Source organism: Podarcis gaigeae (genome assembly GCF_964106915.1).
Source record: "Podarcis gaigeae genome assembly, chromosome: 3".
NCBI lineage: Eukaryota > Metazoa > Chordata > Lepidosauria > Squamata > Lacertidae > Podarcis > Podarcis gaigeae.
In genome coordinates this window covers 78415023-78431415 of record NC_139680.1, presented here as the reverse complement: position 1 = coordinate 78431415, position 16393 = coordinate 78415023, and the positions used below count along the sequence as shown (strand labels likewise).

The 16393-nt window shown below is 46.2% G+C and overlaps 1 protein-coding gene across 1 annotated transcript in view; it reads right to left on the bottom strand.

Annotated features, from left to right (window-relative positions):
• WDR64 (WD repeat domain 64) overlaps window positions 1-16393 on the bottom strand; it is a 68700-nt gene that overhangs the window by 25809 nt on the left and 26498 nt on the right. Inside the window, exon 11 of the mRNA XM_083732207.1 lies at window positions 120-246. Within this exon, the coding sequence (XP_083588333.1) occupies window positions 120-246 (127 nt within the window). The remainder of the gene's footprint in view (window positions 1-119; window positions 247-16393) is intronic.

Sequence of the window (16393 nt, the reverse complement as noted above, 5' to 3'; positions counted from 1 at the left end):
TACTCTTGGTCTAAACAACACAGCTGGAAGGCCATCCATTTACTTTTCACGATTATGTATCAGCACCCCAGATTCATATCTGAAGAGGTATTTCGCTCCTAATGATTACACAAACATACCTGTAATAAGTGTGCCATGGTTATTGTCAAATACCATAGTAAAGATTTGTGTCTCTCTAGGCCCTGCTTGGGAATCATGGAAGACCTGCATCAGGGAAAGTGTCTGGATATCCCACACTCTGAAAATCTGAAAGAAAACCAAGATGGGCTATCTTGTGGTAGAATAACTGCATTTATTTATATATGTAATTCATTCGCTGCCCCATAACACAAAGTCATCTGGGTGGTTTCCAAAGAATAGGTAAAAACATAATGCATAAGAAAAACAAAAACCAAACAATAACAATGCAACAAGACAGAACTTCAAACACAAACACAAAATTAAAAGCAGATTTATTTATTTTTAAAAAAGGCCCACACTGCCTAAGTTACGTATATGACTTGGAATCAATTCAAGGCCTCCTCACTGTGTTGTTTTATATGCATATTTAAAAAGGCCTTCAGTGCAATATTTCCTCTTTCTGGGATTTTGCTGTTTTAATTCTGGGGGTTGTTAGCATAAAAATCAGGTACACCGCATGTGGGAAATAAATAAAAAGTTTATTTGTTTAAAAATGGGTTTTTATGCTAATATTTTTGTTTATGATTTGTTTGAATTGTGGATTGTTTTATATTTTAGAACTATGGCTTTTGATACTTATCTGCCTTAATTTTTTATCTGAAAAAATAAGCTTTGAAAATAACTGATCTGGTAACCAAAAACCAACATTAAAAGCCAGCATGGATTTCTTTAGTTTTTTTCTACCTGCATCGTTTGGGCAAAACCTAATTTGCATTTCCTAGCAATGTTAATGCCTTTTATTCAGCAAGACTAACAGCATTTAGAAGACCACAACCTCATGTTTCAGTGCCACAGATTTCTCAATTAAAAGCCAATGCATTTCTTTTAAAAAACGATAACAATTACTGCATCAGAACAATTATAGTAGCATCACTGACAAGATCTTGTCAGAGATCGATGCCTATGCATTGCGCCAAAACTATGCTGATCACAGTACACATGAGCATTATTAAATGCAGGACTTGATGGACAGTTCTTTCCAGACATTGAATTCAGGAACAATAAACTAACATATAACATAAAACGTCCCCACAGATCTTCATGTGCTGTGGATTGAATGTTTGGGGATATTTATAGATGTGCCGGTGTGTTCGCCTCATCATTGCAATATATGGTTTAAAAACACCCTTCTGTTTGCAAGCCTGCCTGTTGTCTAAAGAGAAGTTCCAAAACAAGGCGCAATCATTTTATATTCAATTTGTGAAATTACTAACGTTCTGGGGGCTCTTGGCCGAACAGAGTTAATCGGATTGGGGATCATGCTGAGAGCCAGATGGCTGCCTAATAGCTTTGTATGGCTTTGTTAGCACATCTGTCATAAGCTACCTGTTTTTGGTTCCTTGCTCCCTGCTTCTTCCCAAGAGAGAGAGAGCTGAATGGACAAAAACTCTCATCAGTACAAAACAGCCTGTTACAGAGGATGAACTCCTCCCACCAAAAACAGAAACCCCATCTCTACTTCTCCCTCTCTCCTGTTAAAAGTCTAGTGAAACAACATGTCATATTAAACACAACAAACAAGGAAATGACAGAGAAACTAGGAGTGCAGTGGTTTCGTATCATAGTAGATCCATTGAAATTAATAAACTACCCTACATTATTAAATATTATATGGAGAGAAGAGAAGTGATGGCACCAGTGCGTCCCTCTGCAATGTGCACTTCAAGCATCAGATACATAGTGTAAACTGCCATGTGCAAAATGTTGTTCTTTGCCTCTCACTAAGCAACCTCATTTCTGGCCAGAAATCCTGAAGGTGTTTCCCTTTGTCTAAGCTGCACTGAAATCTATGGGACAGTTGAATTATGGACAAGGGTACCACGTCCATTATTTATACATGCATACTGTACATTTGCTTTAGATTGGACATTTTCAGCCACTTTCTTTGCCTAAGCTGTGTATGCATGGACCAAGAGTCTCAAAATTCCTAGAGTAAGGGGGGCTAAGCTAACCCATGGTTTGCAGGCCACATCTGACTTTCAATACTTTATTGTGGCCTGAAAATACGTCCCCCTGATCCTTTGGTATCCCACTATGATGTCAGGGTGCCAACAGATATTTTTGTGTCCACAATGCCTTTCCCCAGTGTTTCCCACTTTTAAATGTGTGTGTGTGTGTAGTTATCAATATTAACAATAATTGTATTTATTAGGGTTTTTTCCACAAGAAATGACCTACACTAACTTACAAACACAATGCAAAGTCCCCAAAATGATTAGCCACCCCAGTACTAAACGGATATTCACTCTTAAACTGACTGTACTTAACAATTAGAATCATATAATCTTAGAATTGTAGAGTTGGAAGGGACCACAAAGGTCACCTCCTACAATGCAGATATCTTTTGCCCAACATGGGGCTTGAACCCGCAACCTTGAGATTAAAAGTCTCATGCTCTCCCCGCTGAACTACCCGGGCAGGTAAATTGTTTATTTCTTCATCAGCCAAAGAGTTTATTGTGTCACCATGCTCTCTTGATCCACACAAAAACGGAACCACCATATGTTCTATATAGAAGTTCAAATTATATTTTGGATTTCATTTTTCCATTCAAGCATGCTACCCCCCAGGATGCACTTGACCTAGAGTTCCCCACAATTTGTCAAGGAAGGACACATTAAATTTCGATTAAAGTCAGTGGATTCTAAAAGTAATTGCATTTTAAATCACTTTCTCTAGCACCAAGATGGAAACTAGTAGCAAAAACATAAATATAACATCAATCAATTTTACGGAGGCAAAACTTGAATGAAATGTCATTATGGTTTCACTCAGACTGAAGACAGATTTTGCCTCTAATGCTCAAATCAACTTTAAATAAGAACCACTTGGAATGCATTCAGTGGAAATGACTTTTTTACGGTCTGGTCACTGATGAAATCAATGGTTTTAAATGAGCTTAACTATGACTGGATTCTTCCCCTTTAAGATCCAATTTAAATATATGCAGCTGTATAAACAAACAGTGCTTTAAAAGGCTTTCTTCTGCATTTTTAAAACAGTAATTCAAATGTAGATGCACCTTAAATTTTAAAATGCCTCTTTTGTTTTATATTATTGAATGTATAGTAACATGTGGCATATTCTAGACAATACACTGTTCTCAGGATCACTTGTGAAAATGCTATAGCACAGTGTAGCCAGCAAGCTGCTCTCTAGACCAGGCATAGGCAAACTCGGCCCTCCAGATGTTTTGGGACTACAACTCCCATCAACCCTAGCTAACAGGACCAGTGGTCAGGGGATGATGGGAGTTGTAGTCCCAAAACATCTGGAGGGCCGAGTTTGCCTATGCCTGCTCTAAACACTGCACTACAACTCCCATCAGCTCCAGCCAACTTGATCATAAATGAGGGATGATGGCAGCTGTAGGCCAATAACATGAGGGCACCATGTTGCCTGCCCCACCATGGAATAGCAACTCTATTTGTGTCTATTAATAAGACAGATTTCAATGAGATGTGCAGTGAAAACATACATATATCTATAGTACTCAGAGGTAAGCCACATTCTGTTCAATGGGACTTACTCTCAGGTAAGTGTGTATAGCAGGGGTTGTCATCCTGGTCCCTACCGCCCACTAGTGGGCGTTTCAGGATTCTAGGTGGGCGGTAGGGGGTTCTCCGGCACAAGCGGAATCCTCTTTCCATCGAGCACTGGTGGGAGGTAATAAAATTTTACCATCAAGAAAGATGCATTAGAGGGTGTATAAAAAGGTTGACTACCCCTGGTGTATAGGGTTGCAGCCTTACTCCTTAGCAAGTGCCATACGATCTGTGCTTTAGAGTTTTGATTTAGCTTTTTTAGAAAGTAGGTATTTTGTGCAGGATTTACAATGCATTTTTCTATTCTAGTGTTACAGATTTGGAGTGCCAGAGTTTATTAGTGAAGAGTAGAAATCCAGAAGTGGTAGTGTTGAGATAATATTTGGGACATTGAAAGGAAAATATAGGCTGCAGCAGTTCTCCTGGTTGTATGTAGCCTATGCTCACTAGCTGGACTAGACCGGCTGAATGTAGCTCATTATGAAACAATAAGCAGAGGTCACCTCAAGAGGAATCTCCCAGGTCTTGGTAAAACAAAGGTTACCAAGGTGGCCGGGAGGGGTGTGAGGTGACAGGAAGGAGCTTTGGGTTTTGGCAGGACTTTCTAGGAAGAAGAAAGGAAGTAAGGCCAGCACTCCAAGTGGGGGCTGGAGGGCCAGAACCATCTTGGCTGCTGGCTGGGATGGTGGCAGCCCAGAGACTTGGGAGTATGGCTGGCTGCTCTGGACTCCAGCTGGCAGAAGCCATAAGAGAAACAGGGAGAGACACCCTTGAGATGACAATGCTATAAGATCTGCAACTCCCTCCACGTACACTCAGGTTGTATATATATGAATAAGCCGTATTATATCTTAAAGTCACTACCGCGTCTCTGCCGTGTCTTGATTCTCAATGGAAACACGATCCAGGGTGAGTGTCTGGAATCGAATGGAAGCTTGTGCACTGCTCAAAAGAGATTGGGGGTTGGCGTAACAATCTCTAAATCTCTAATCTTGGCCCTACAAATCTGCAATGCAAAACTTTTCTGGGTCTCGCACCCAATGGCCATGTATACACAATTTTCTAAACTTCAGGATGGTATGAACAGAATTCCATTATGAGTTTAGATAATTTGGTCTTACACAATGCTTTTCCATGGAAGGCATGAGAGTTTGCCATAAATTATTTGGCAATGGATAAATAATATAGCACTTTGAGCTCATTACGTGATATTTGACGGGCACACTATTCCTTTGCCATTCAGAAGAGAAAGTTGCCATTTCATAGGTAAGTCCCAAAGCTCCTACAGAGAGAGACAGGAACAAACACTTTCACCTTGATCTTTTTCCTTGTCCTGTGGGCATGAGCTGCAGCAATTATGCAAGTGACGAATTTAAACATGAGTAACTTTGACACAGTTTGCTGCAAGCGGGCTGGGGAGTCAGCGTCACCACTGTGCATGTAACAATGTACACACACGCATGGCTGCGTGAGGTCAGGCACAATGGGCAGCTGAAAAATTCCAGCACATTTGCTCGGGACTTTTGGGGGTGACCAGCGACAAACCGCTTTGGGGGAAGGCTTTTATTTATAGCGAACAGCGCTATTCTAAGTTCTGACAAATTAGGGAACTTGCCTGGGCAAAGTAACAAATGACCCTGTCATGCATCTGCATGTAGACTGCCATGTGAGTGCTGGCTTTTGAAACTGAAAACTAAGAATCCATGCATAGTTTGGTACTGTTGACTCCGTATCAAAGTAAGTGCACCTCGTGTGAGATTCCACATGCTTTTGCATGTGATCCCACTGATCTTACTCATGCTCTGTTTCATCTATGGAGAACACATGAGTGTGAGCAAGGTGCTAACTAAACCCAGTGGGAGAGCTCATCCTGCCCAGGACTTATTTACTTTCCCCTGTACCTGGAAATGCTTGAAAAAGGCAGAGATGTGTATTTAAGAGAGATGTAACTAGCTCTAACACTGTGACTCTTAAAAACCCCTAAAGAACATTCTTTGAGTTATATGGACTGTCATAAGCAAACATTTCAGTTAAGATCTTTTCCTAACAGGCTGCTACAATAACTGAATATAGGTAAAGAATATGAAGGACATCTGATCCTGGAGACTGACATCTCGAACAATGATCAGAGCTCAAGTCGCATTAATCTCAGTGGGATGAGATACCATCAGAACTGCAGCTTGAATATTATTATTAGGCATTACATGAAAATTGTCTGGCTTTCACCAGTGTTTTGACTGTGGATTTTGCAACCTTTCTGATAGCACTGTAGTCCACTTACACAATTCAAGAAGTCTATGGAGACCTTAATGCGAGTAAAAATGAAAATTACAGGCTAGCTAAACAACTATGACACTGAAAGCTATTCCTGGAGGATACAGCTTTCATATCTGGGTTACTTTTCTCACAGAATGTTTCTCCCGTTCAGTTGGCTCTCGGCTACGTAGGGAATGGATGGAATTCGGCTGTGCTACTGTATTGTTCAGATTTGAAGGAGAGCCATTTTAAATAATCAGAGGGTGTAATTCTTTGCATGTTTTCTCAGTAAGTCCCATTTTGTGTAAGACTCCAAGGGCCCCAGAAAAAAACAGACAATGGATCATGGTTTCATTAAAATGACTTTAGTCAAAAGTGAGGCCTCCTAGACTCTTTCATAGCTGTCTAATAGCAAGACAGCTTCCCTGGTTGGGGAAGAGAGAGGGGAGTCTGAGGCACTATACACTTAAAGCAAAGTCCCCTAGGACAAGGGATGGATTGTTAAACTACTCTGAAAGTTCTAACTCTGTGAAGGGAATAGAGGTCTCCTGAAAACTCTCAGCACCCTTAACAAACTACAGTTCCCATGATTCTTTTGAGGAAGCCATGGTTGTTAAAATGGTAGGACACAGCATTCAATGTATAGTGCAGATGGGGCCTGAGTCCTGGGTTTGAACGGCTCCAGATTCTAGTATGTTACACAACTGGAAAACATGGAGTGGATCACTGTTCAGTGGAGCCTCTGTGTCTAGTATTACAGTCTGAATATCACATGGCTCTGTTCAGAATTCTATTTTGCTGGTTTTAATTTGTTAATATATGGAAATGGCTTTAATATTTAGTCAAGTAGTAGCAGAAAGGGGCTGCCAGTATTAGGGGAAGGAGCCCAAATCTCATTTTGTTTCTTCAGTTGGCAAATGTAAAAACAGACACCACTTGGGCAGTTTCCTGAGACCTCCAACCATAATGAATTTCTTAAGAGTTGCTGGGAGTCTCTCTGTAAAGAGAGGGAGGCAGGGTTGTTGCTGCTACTGATTATATATATATATATATATATATATATATATATATATTCGTATCTGTCAGGGTTTCAGGGACAGAGAGCGAGGGGGAGGGGTCCCAGAGTGACGAGGAAGAGGACGACGACGACCCGAGGTTGTCAGTGAGTCCGTCAAGTGAATCCGAGGATTCCCAAAAGGGAGCCCCCCTGGTCAGGCCAAGGGGCAGTAGAGAGGGAGGCAGTCAGAAGCAGGGGAACGAAGGGGGAATCCCCAGTGGGGGCTGGAGATCGGGACCGGCCTCTCCGTCGGAACGGAGTGAAGGGGGTGGAGTTGCCAGTGTGTCAGAAAGAGCAGAAAAGGAAGCAGAGAGGGGAAGGAGTTCGGAGCAAAACGTCCTGCCGGAAGGGGAGGAGTGTAGTACCGAGAGTAGCGTAACGGTCGAAAGGAAGGTCAGAGGCAACGTACGCGCGCCAAGTTCAAATGTGGAGACGCGCGGAAATGAGGAGAGCCCTGAGGAGGAGCCTGGTCCCAAAGCACGAAGGAGGGGGGAGCAGGTGGCAGAAGACTCAGCCTCGGGGGAGTCCTGGAGGAAGGGTTCCCAGGGTCCAGATCAGAGGGAATTGGACTTGGAAGGCGGGGGGGCAGCCTAGTCACCCACTTCGATGGGAACCTGAAGCACTACCCCAGCTTCAGAGCAGACGTTTTGTATGCATTGCACTTGCTTCGTCATGACTTTAAAGATGAGGAGGAGAAAGTGGGGTTTATTGTTTCTCACTTGTATGGGGCGGCCAGAGACTGGTTGCGCAATTTGTGGCGTGAAGATGGCCCTGCCCGCCGCGATTCTGATGAATTCATTAAAGCGATGGATGCCTGCTTCCAGTCAACCGTAGATTTGGATCTTGCACGCAGGGAGATATTTGGACTGCGGCAAGACAAAGCCACTGTGCGTCAGTACCATTCCAGATTTTTTGCTTTACTGACTGCGTTACGCTGGGAGAAAGACTGCACACCTGTGAGGGATTTGTTCTGGGAGGGTCTCAGCGGTCCCGTAAAGGACGAACCTGCCAGGGGAGACAGACCTCAGACCCTGGAGGAGGTGGTGCAGAGGGCTCTGGCGATTGGGATACGTCACGAGGGACGTCCTTGGCACAATGAGGAAGAACGTCAGGTGCGTCCACCAGCGAGGACGTCTTCTTTCATCCCCAGGGAGTTCAGTCAGTCACATCCCTCGCCGCTGGGGAGGCAGGGGGAGGAGCCGATGGAACTTGGTGGTGCTAAGGCTCAAGCAACAGCCAGAGCCCCAGCTTCCGGTGCAGTAAAGGCGAAGACTCCTAGAGGGACCAGGAAGTGTTACATTTGCGACAGTGCACTGTACATGGCGAAAGAGTGCCCCCAGAGGCTCCAGAAACACACTGCAGCTTTAGCAACGGTAGCAGCAGAAGTGATCCAAGAAGAGGAGCCTCAGGGGAAACGAAAGTGCCTGGCTGTAAGCACGAATGCTGGGGCTCAGCCAGGCGGATCTATAGAACAGTCCCCAGCGTCTTTGCAACCCACAGACCCTTTACCACCCAAGCCAGCGGTGCAGCTCACCGCAACACTTCAGTTGCCAAATGGGACCACCCTAGAAGTGCCCATCACGATCGATTCTGGGAGCAACGCCGATTTCGTGGGGATGCAATTCGTCAAGCAGCATCGCATAGCGCTTCTGCCCGCCACAACGCCTCTGAACGTAGTCACGGTGGATGGCAGGAAATTGCTTGGAGGGCAAGTTGTGCAACAGACACCTCCCATGGTGATGCGGATAGGAGATCACCGAGAAGTCATTAGCTTCAATGTCACCCACCTGTCTGACACGCCTATAGTATTAGGCATGAGTTGGCTGGAGAGACACAGTCCTGCTGTAGCGTGGTACCAACGCCAGATCACCTTTTGCTCATCGTACTGTGCTCAAAATTGCATCCAATCCTGCCAGGAGGAGGGGGCTGAGCAGCAGCTGCGACTTGGCATGGTGCAGGCAGTACCTAGCAAGTACGAAGGGTTCCTGGAGGTTTTCTGCGAGAAGGAAGCTGACCAGTTGCCGCCCCACAGACCTTATGATTGCGCCATCGACCTGGTGCCGGGGGCGCAGTTGCCGACTGCAAAACTGTATTCCATGTCTGAGGACGAGATGCAAGAGCTCAGGGAGTTCATAGAGCACAATTTGAAGCGTGGATTCATCCGGGAATCGAAAGCAGTGGGGGGCAGTCCTGTGTTCTTTGTAAAGAAGAAGGACACGCCCCAAAAAAGACTCATTGTGGACTATAGGTTCATAAACAGTATGACCAAGCCCAAGGCCTTCCCCATGCCCAAGATAGATGATCTCCTAGCAACCGTGAGGAAGGGGAAGATCTTCACCAAATTGGATCTGCGTGGAGCGTATAACCTCATACGCATCCGGGAGGGCGATGAGTGGAAGACGGCCATGTTCACGCCTCTGGGCACGTATGAATACAGAGTTATGCCGTTTGGTCTCCAAAATAGATCTCACGTCTTCCAAGCTTTTATGCATCACGTGCTAGCGGGACTTCTCTACAAGAAATGTGTGTGTTTCCTCGACGACATCCTGATCTTTTCGGAAACGGAAGAGGCCCATGAGAAGGACGTAAAAGAAGTCCTGCAGAGACTACGGGAGAACAGGCTCTACGCCAAGTTAGAGAAGTGCCAGTTTGATGTGACGGAGGTGGATTTCCTAGGCTACAAGCTGTCCGACAAGGGGCTCGCCATGGACAGCGTCAAGGTCCGCGCGGTGTTGGACTGAAAGAGCCCACGCAATCGGAAGGAGGTCCAGAGATTCATCGGCTTCGCCAACTTCTACCGCAAATTCATCAGAGGTTTTGCAAAGGAGACGGCAGCGATCACGGACACTCTGAGTTCCAAGAAGAAGAGGTTCGTGTGGACGGAACAGGCGGAGCGCTCTTTTCAGAAGCTTAAAAGCCTTTTCGCCTCCGAGGAGCAGCTGCTGCACGTGAATCCAGGCAGGCCCATGCGAGTGGAGACCGACGCGTCAGACAGAGCGGTTGGAGCCGTACTCCTGCAAGAAGATCCACATGGAGACTGGAGACCCGGTGCCTTTTACTCCCGAAAGCTCAGCAAGGCGGAGCAAAACTACACCATATGGGACAGGGAGCTGTTAGCCATTCACACAGCTTTCAAAGCGTGGCGACACTTCCTCATAGGAGCCAAGCACACAGTACAGGTCCGCACGGATCACAAGAACCTAGAGTATTGGCGCACGGCGAAGCTCCAAAGCCAGAGACACATGCGCTGGGCGGAATTCTTCGCGGATTTCGACTTTCGGATAGAGTACATCCCAGGAGATTCCAACGTTATAGCCGATGCGCTATCCAGGAAACCGCAATATCTCGATGAAGCGGCGCCAGTAGCAGCCAAGCACATTTTCGCACCGCAGGCGTGGTCGTGCGCTGCCATCACAGTAGATCTGGACGCGGTGCGACGCGCGTTGCAAGTGGATCAGTTCGCACAGTCCAAAATGGAGGAGTTGCGCAGAGGTGTGCAGACTGGCGAAGAGTTCCAACTACGTGACGGACTGCTAACTCGCAAAGGTGCCCTCTACGTGCCAAGCGACGAGCTTCGCGCAAAGGTTCTGCAGCAGTTGCACGACGCCCCCAGTGCTGGCCACTTCGGTAAGGAGAAGACAATAGAACTGGTGGCAAGGGACTTTTGGTGGCCCCGGATGCGCGGAGAGGTAGCGGATTACGTCGCCAGGTGTGACACTTGTCAGAGGTTCAAGCCAGTACACCAGAAGCCAGCGGGGCTGTTGGAACCGCTGGAAACGCCACAGCAACCGTGGGAGAGGGTAGCCCTGGACTTCGTTACTGACCTGCCCAGCTCCAGAGGGAAGACGGCGGTACTGGTGGTTGTGGACCTGTTCACCAAGATGGCGCACTTCATTCCGTGCGCAAAGGTGGCGACGGCGGAACAGACTGCCAAACTCTTCATTGATCACGTGTTCAAGGTGCATGGGCTGCCGCAGTCCATCCTGTCCGACAGGGGGCGCCAGTTTGTTTCCAATTTTTGGCAGAAGCTTTTAGGTATCCTGAACGTCAAGATCAACCTTACGTCGGCGAGACACCCACAGACCAACGGCCAAGCTGAGAGGGTCAACGCGATCATGCAGCAGTACCTGAGATGTTACGCCAATCAGCGACCCGCAGCTTGGGTGGACTACCTGCCGATGGCAGAGTTTGCCTATAACAACACGAAGCACGCGTCCACGGGGGTGACGCCGTTCTTCGCGAACAACGGTCGTCATCCCAGAACCTTCCCGGGGTTCGGGGCACCGAGAGAGGGGGTGCCGCAAGAAGCCGACCAGTTTGCAGTGGAGCTGCAGGAGGTGCACGAAGAGTTGCGGAGACATTTGGAGCTGGCCAAGCAAGCATATAAGGTGCAGGCAGACAAAAACAGGAGAGCGGGGGAGGAGATCCAGGTGGGGGACTGGGTGTGGTTAGCGGCCCAAGCGATGCCAGCCAAGTCGTTGGCCAAGAAGAAGCTAGGGCACAGGCAGTTAGGGCCGTACCAGGTGGAGGCTAAGATCAACCCTGTAGCCTTTCGACTAGCCCTCCCCGAAGGTTCCAGAGTGCATCCGGTATTTCATAGGTCGGTACTCACCCCCTACAAGGCACCGCACAGGTTTCAGGAGTCTGAAACAGTCCCGCAACTACACACTAAGTCACAGGAGAGGGAGAGGGCGCCTAGGGCCGAACCACTCAACGAGGTCACAGAAATCCTGGACTCGAGATGGGGGAAAGAGGGGGTAGAATACTTTCTAGCCACAGAGGGCACTCCAGCCAGTGCCAACGGTTGGGTGCCGGGCTACGCTTTAGACGAACCTCTTCTAAAAGACGAGTTCCATGCCCTTTTCCCGCATAGACCCATGCCAGCCGAGTACTTTGATGACTGGCTCTTTACGCCCACACTTTCAGACAGTACTTTCCGGGGTTTTTCTTCAGCCGAGGAGAGAACGCCAGAATCTAGCCCGCCCAGGGGATCGTGCTCAGGGGTGGACACAGAACCCTCTTATTGGTGGGACGAGCAACCAGAGGTGGACTGGCGCAGGAAATGGCTGACAGGACCTTGGCCGGCAGCACCAGACGAGGTACCAATGGAAGAGGGAGAAGAGAACACCTTGGGTCAAGAACCCGAATTCGAACACTCATACACCGAACTGCAAGTAGAGGATATGGAGGTACACAACCTGTATCCTGCATCCACCTCCGAAGAGCTGCAGCTCCTACAACCTGCACCCGATGGGCGGGAGGGGGGAAGGGGGGGCTTCGAGGGGGGGATGGATGTCAGGGTTTCAGGGACAGAGAGCGAGGGGGAGGGGTCCCAGGGTGACGAGGAAGAGGACGACGACGACCCGAGGTTGTCAGTGAGTCCGTCAAGTGAATCCGAGGATTCCCAAAAGGGAGCCCCCCTGGTCAGGCCAAGGGGCAGTAGAGAGGGAGGCAGTCAGAAGCAGGGGAACGAAGGGGGAATCCCCAGTGGGGGCTGGAGATCGGGACCGGCCTCTCCGTCGGAACGGAGTGAAGGGGGTGGAGTTGCCAGTGTGTCAGAAAGAGCAGAAAAGGAAGCAGAGAGGGGAAGGAGTTCGGAGCAAAACGTCCTGCCGGAAGGGGAGGAGTGTAGTACCGAGAGTAGCGTAACGGTCGAAAGGAAGGTCAGAGGCAACGTACGCGCGCCAAGTTCAAATGTGGAGGCGCGCGGAAATGAGGAGAGCCCTGAGGAGGAGCCTGGTCCCAAAGCACGAAGGAGGGGGGAGCAGGCGGCAGAAGACTCAGCCTCGGGGGAGTCCCGGAGGGAGGGAGCACAGGGGGGCAGGAAGACCCTGCGGAAAAGGAAAGAGAGGAAAAGGTGGAGCAGTACAAGCCTCTTAAGCTGGTGCAGGGGCGGGACTGACTCAGAGGGGACTTCTAACATCTAAGGGTAACAGATGCGGAGCCACGGAGCTTGGATGTAACGACAACAATGTTCTTCAATAAAACCTTTTGTATATATCTTGGACTGGACTTTGGTCTCTTGTGAGCTGGGACCTCGGGTGGCTCTGACAGTATCTTATTATGATTTATGTGGAAATTGATCAATTTAGTTTTGTATTTTTGATGCTTAACTTGTTGCCTGACTACTTATGTTTGTAATTAGGTTCGCCCCCGCCCCATGCTGAAAGCTGCCTTGAGCATGGCTTTAAATGGGAAGGTGGCATACAAATAAAATGATGTATGTATGTAAAGTCTTGCCCTCTGGATTATATGTAAAAATCAAGGAGATAGTTAAATACATGCTTAAAGTTGACATCCTATACACTGTAGGTCAGGAATAGGCAAACTCGGCCCTCCAGATGTTTTGGGACTACAACGCCCATCATCCCTGACCACTGGTCCTGTTAGCTAGGGATGATGGGAGTTGTAGTCCCAAAACAGCTAGAGGGCCGAGTTTGCCTATGCCTGCTGTAGGTCTTGTTCCTTGAGTGCAATAGGGAAAAAATGGTGGATCGCGTTGTCCCATTTTCATGCAACATGACAAAGGTTGCTCCCTGCTGCTACTTTGAACAAAACCAATATGTAAAAACATAAATGTACATTTTCACCACTTGACTCATTTCAGTCCATTTTCTTTTCTAGGCCGAAGTGCCAGATATATATAGGAAATAGTCTAGAATTTGTTCAAACAGTGAATTTTGCTGTGATTGTTCTTACAGTTCATACCCTATTTATTGCGACTGAGTACATGGAAGACTGATGTACATAAAAATGTACATCAGTCTTCCATCCAGAGAGCAATGGGGTGGGGGTTGGAGAAGAATGGCTATATTCAGTAAGCCTTTATCAAAGATTTGTATTCACAGATAGGCCCCACAGCTTTCTATTTAAACCCACAGCACTCTGCTGCTTGCTCTCGACAAAGAACCTCTCCGTGAGTAGAAGCAGCCTGCTGAGCCCAGTGCACTATAGGAAACATCTGTCTAATTTGCAATGTCATTTCAATGGATAGCGTTGGACAATGTGAACAAAGGCCACTTGGCTAGAATCCGGCTAAACCAGAAGAAACCGAGTGAAGCTGAGTATTTTAAAATAAATTGTGGATATGGCTTACAAAAGTCAGACTTTTGCAACATTACAACTATACAGTCTAGAATAGTAACATTTATAACATGACACCCTGAATGTATTTATGATGTTTATGAATGGAAGTGATTATGTTTTTATATTTGTTGGAAGCTGCCCAGAGTGACTGGGCAACCCAGTCAGATCGGTGGGGTACAAATAAAATATAATAATAATAATAATAATAATCTCTTTTTCTGATTAGGTTACTAACTAAGTGGGTATGGAAATGTTGTGGACACAGTTTTATCTTGATTTAAGCGAAGGATCTGACAAAGTTCTGCACTGTATCTTGGTTAGAAAAAGAGCGCTTATCAATAGTTCATTGTCAAATTTTGGGAGGCTTCAAGTGGGATCCTTCAGGGCTGGGATTGATGCTCTTTGACATGTTCATCAATGACTTGGATGAAGAAGCGGATAAAATCTTTATCAAATTTGTGAAGGTTACAAAAGTGTGAGGAAACCTAACACTCAAAAGGCAAGAATAGAATTCAAAATGATCTTGATAAAGTAGAAAACTGAGCTGGATCCCCCCCCCCCCCAATGCAATTCAACAAGGACAAATACAAATTTCTGCATTTCGGACCATAAAAAAAAATGCACAGGTATCAGACTTTGCAGAAAGGAAAATAATGAGAAAATGCACTGCGTAGAATGAGAACTTGCTCTGATGCAACATCAACAAACCTTCCTGCAAACAACTCAGAATACTCATTAAATAGCCAACATTGTCTAATCTCCCTGTAAAAAAATCAGGATGATTGCCCAGTATATAGATCCTCTGGAAGCACCCTTGGAAACTTAATGTGGAATTGTTGCACTTTGCTCACTGATATGGGGCAGCCATATCAAGTTCAATTGAACTGCGTCAAGTTCAAAAGCATGGCTTTGCTCCAGCCCCCCCCCCCAAACCTAATAGGAGAGCATGATCTGCTGGAGTTTTAATGCTGTGAGCCCTACCATCTTATACTCAGCTTGTGTAAATGTGTAAATAAAACCATACATCACAATGATACCACCATCTCAGGTAATCTTCAAAACCTCTCAGCACTCAGGAGAGAGGGATGCAGAAAACATAATGTACTGACATTTCAAGGGCTGAGACCATTCGCCATGCCTCTTCATTTCTGCATGTGAGCTGTTTGAATTGTGGCCAACCTCACATTTCCTCTGGTTTGTTCAATTACACACTTTTAATTGATTTAATTACTCCCCCTGCCCCCCCCCCCCGCGTTTTATCAGCTTTATCAGGCCAAATTAATTCGCAGCCATAATCTGACAAGGAATGCTGCTGTTCTTCAAGCTCAGGAGAGCAGAGACACAGCAGGTAGTGAATGGAACATAAGTAGGGAAGCAGATACTGGAACTCAATTCCCCACTCGGGTCTTGCGCTTGCATCATCAACACTAAGTCTTCTTAATTCCCTCTAATAGTTTCCAGAAGGCTTTTGTTTTGCCTTGATACAAACAAAGAATACAGTGGACTCTGGCTGGGCTTGCCAAGAGCTCATTCATGCAATGGTAGGCTGATGGGAAAACAGAAAATACCCTTTCGATACTATAGGGATATAGTAAGATGTATCTCCTTGCTACACCTGGCAGCTATATTGATAATTTTTATTATTAATTTATTTTTATTTATATTATTTTATAATAATTATTATATTAATATATTAAGAAACACTGCTCGACTCTCTCACTTCCCAGCTTGCAGCTTTCCTTCTACCCAGTGCTTTTTTTAAAAAAGAAAAAGACTTCATAGTACTCACCATGAAGTACTTACAGTAAGTGCTACACTTTTAACATTTGGGGAAAAGAGTGCCAGTACTGTGTATCCTTGAGCAAACTCAGAAAAAAGCATTGCTCCTACCTCACATCACTCCAGTTCTCGGCTCTCAGACTTTGTCTTTCTAACTACCCACCAGCTGGGGGAGGGGCCTCCACCTTTTTGCCATCTTGCACAGATCCACTTCCTTTGTTCCCCTTAATGGCCCATCACCCAGGCTATCACTTCACCGGGAAGCTATTCAAAGAATTAGAAGTGGGGCTCAGGCATTAGAAGGGTCTTGGCATACAGCCTACTCCCCTCAAACTCACAACACTATAAACTTATATGCTAATACTATTTTTAAGAGTTATATTCCAGTACAAGTATCAAGAGTGAAAAATATATGTGCAAAACTCAGAAAGGATCAAGATTGCACCGATTGTGCTTTGTTTGTTTGTTTGTTTACTTTTTCTCTGAAGTC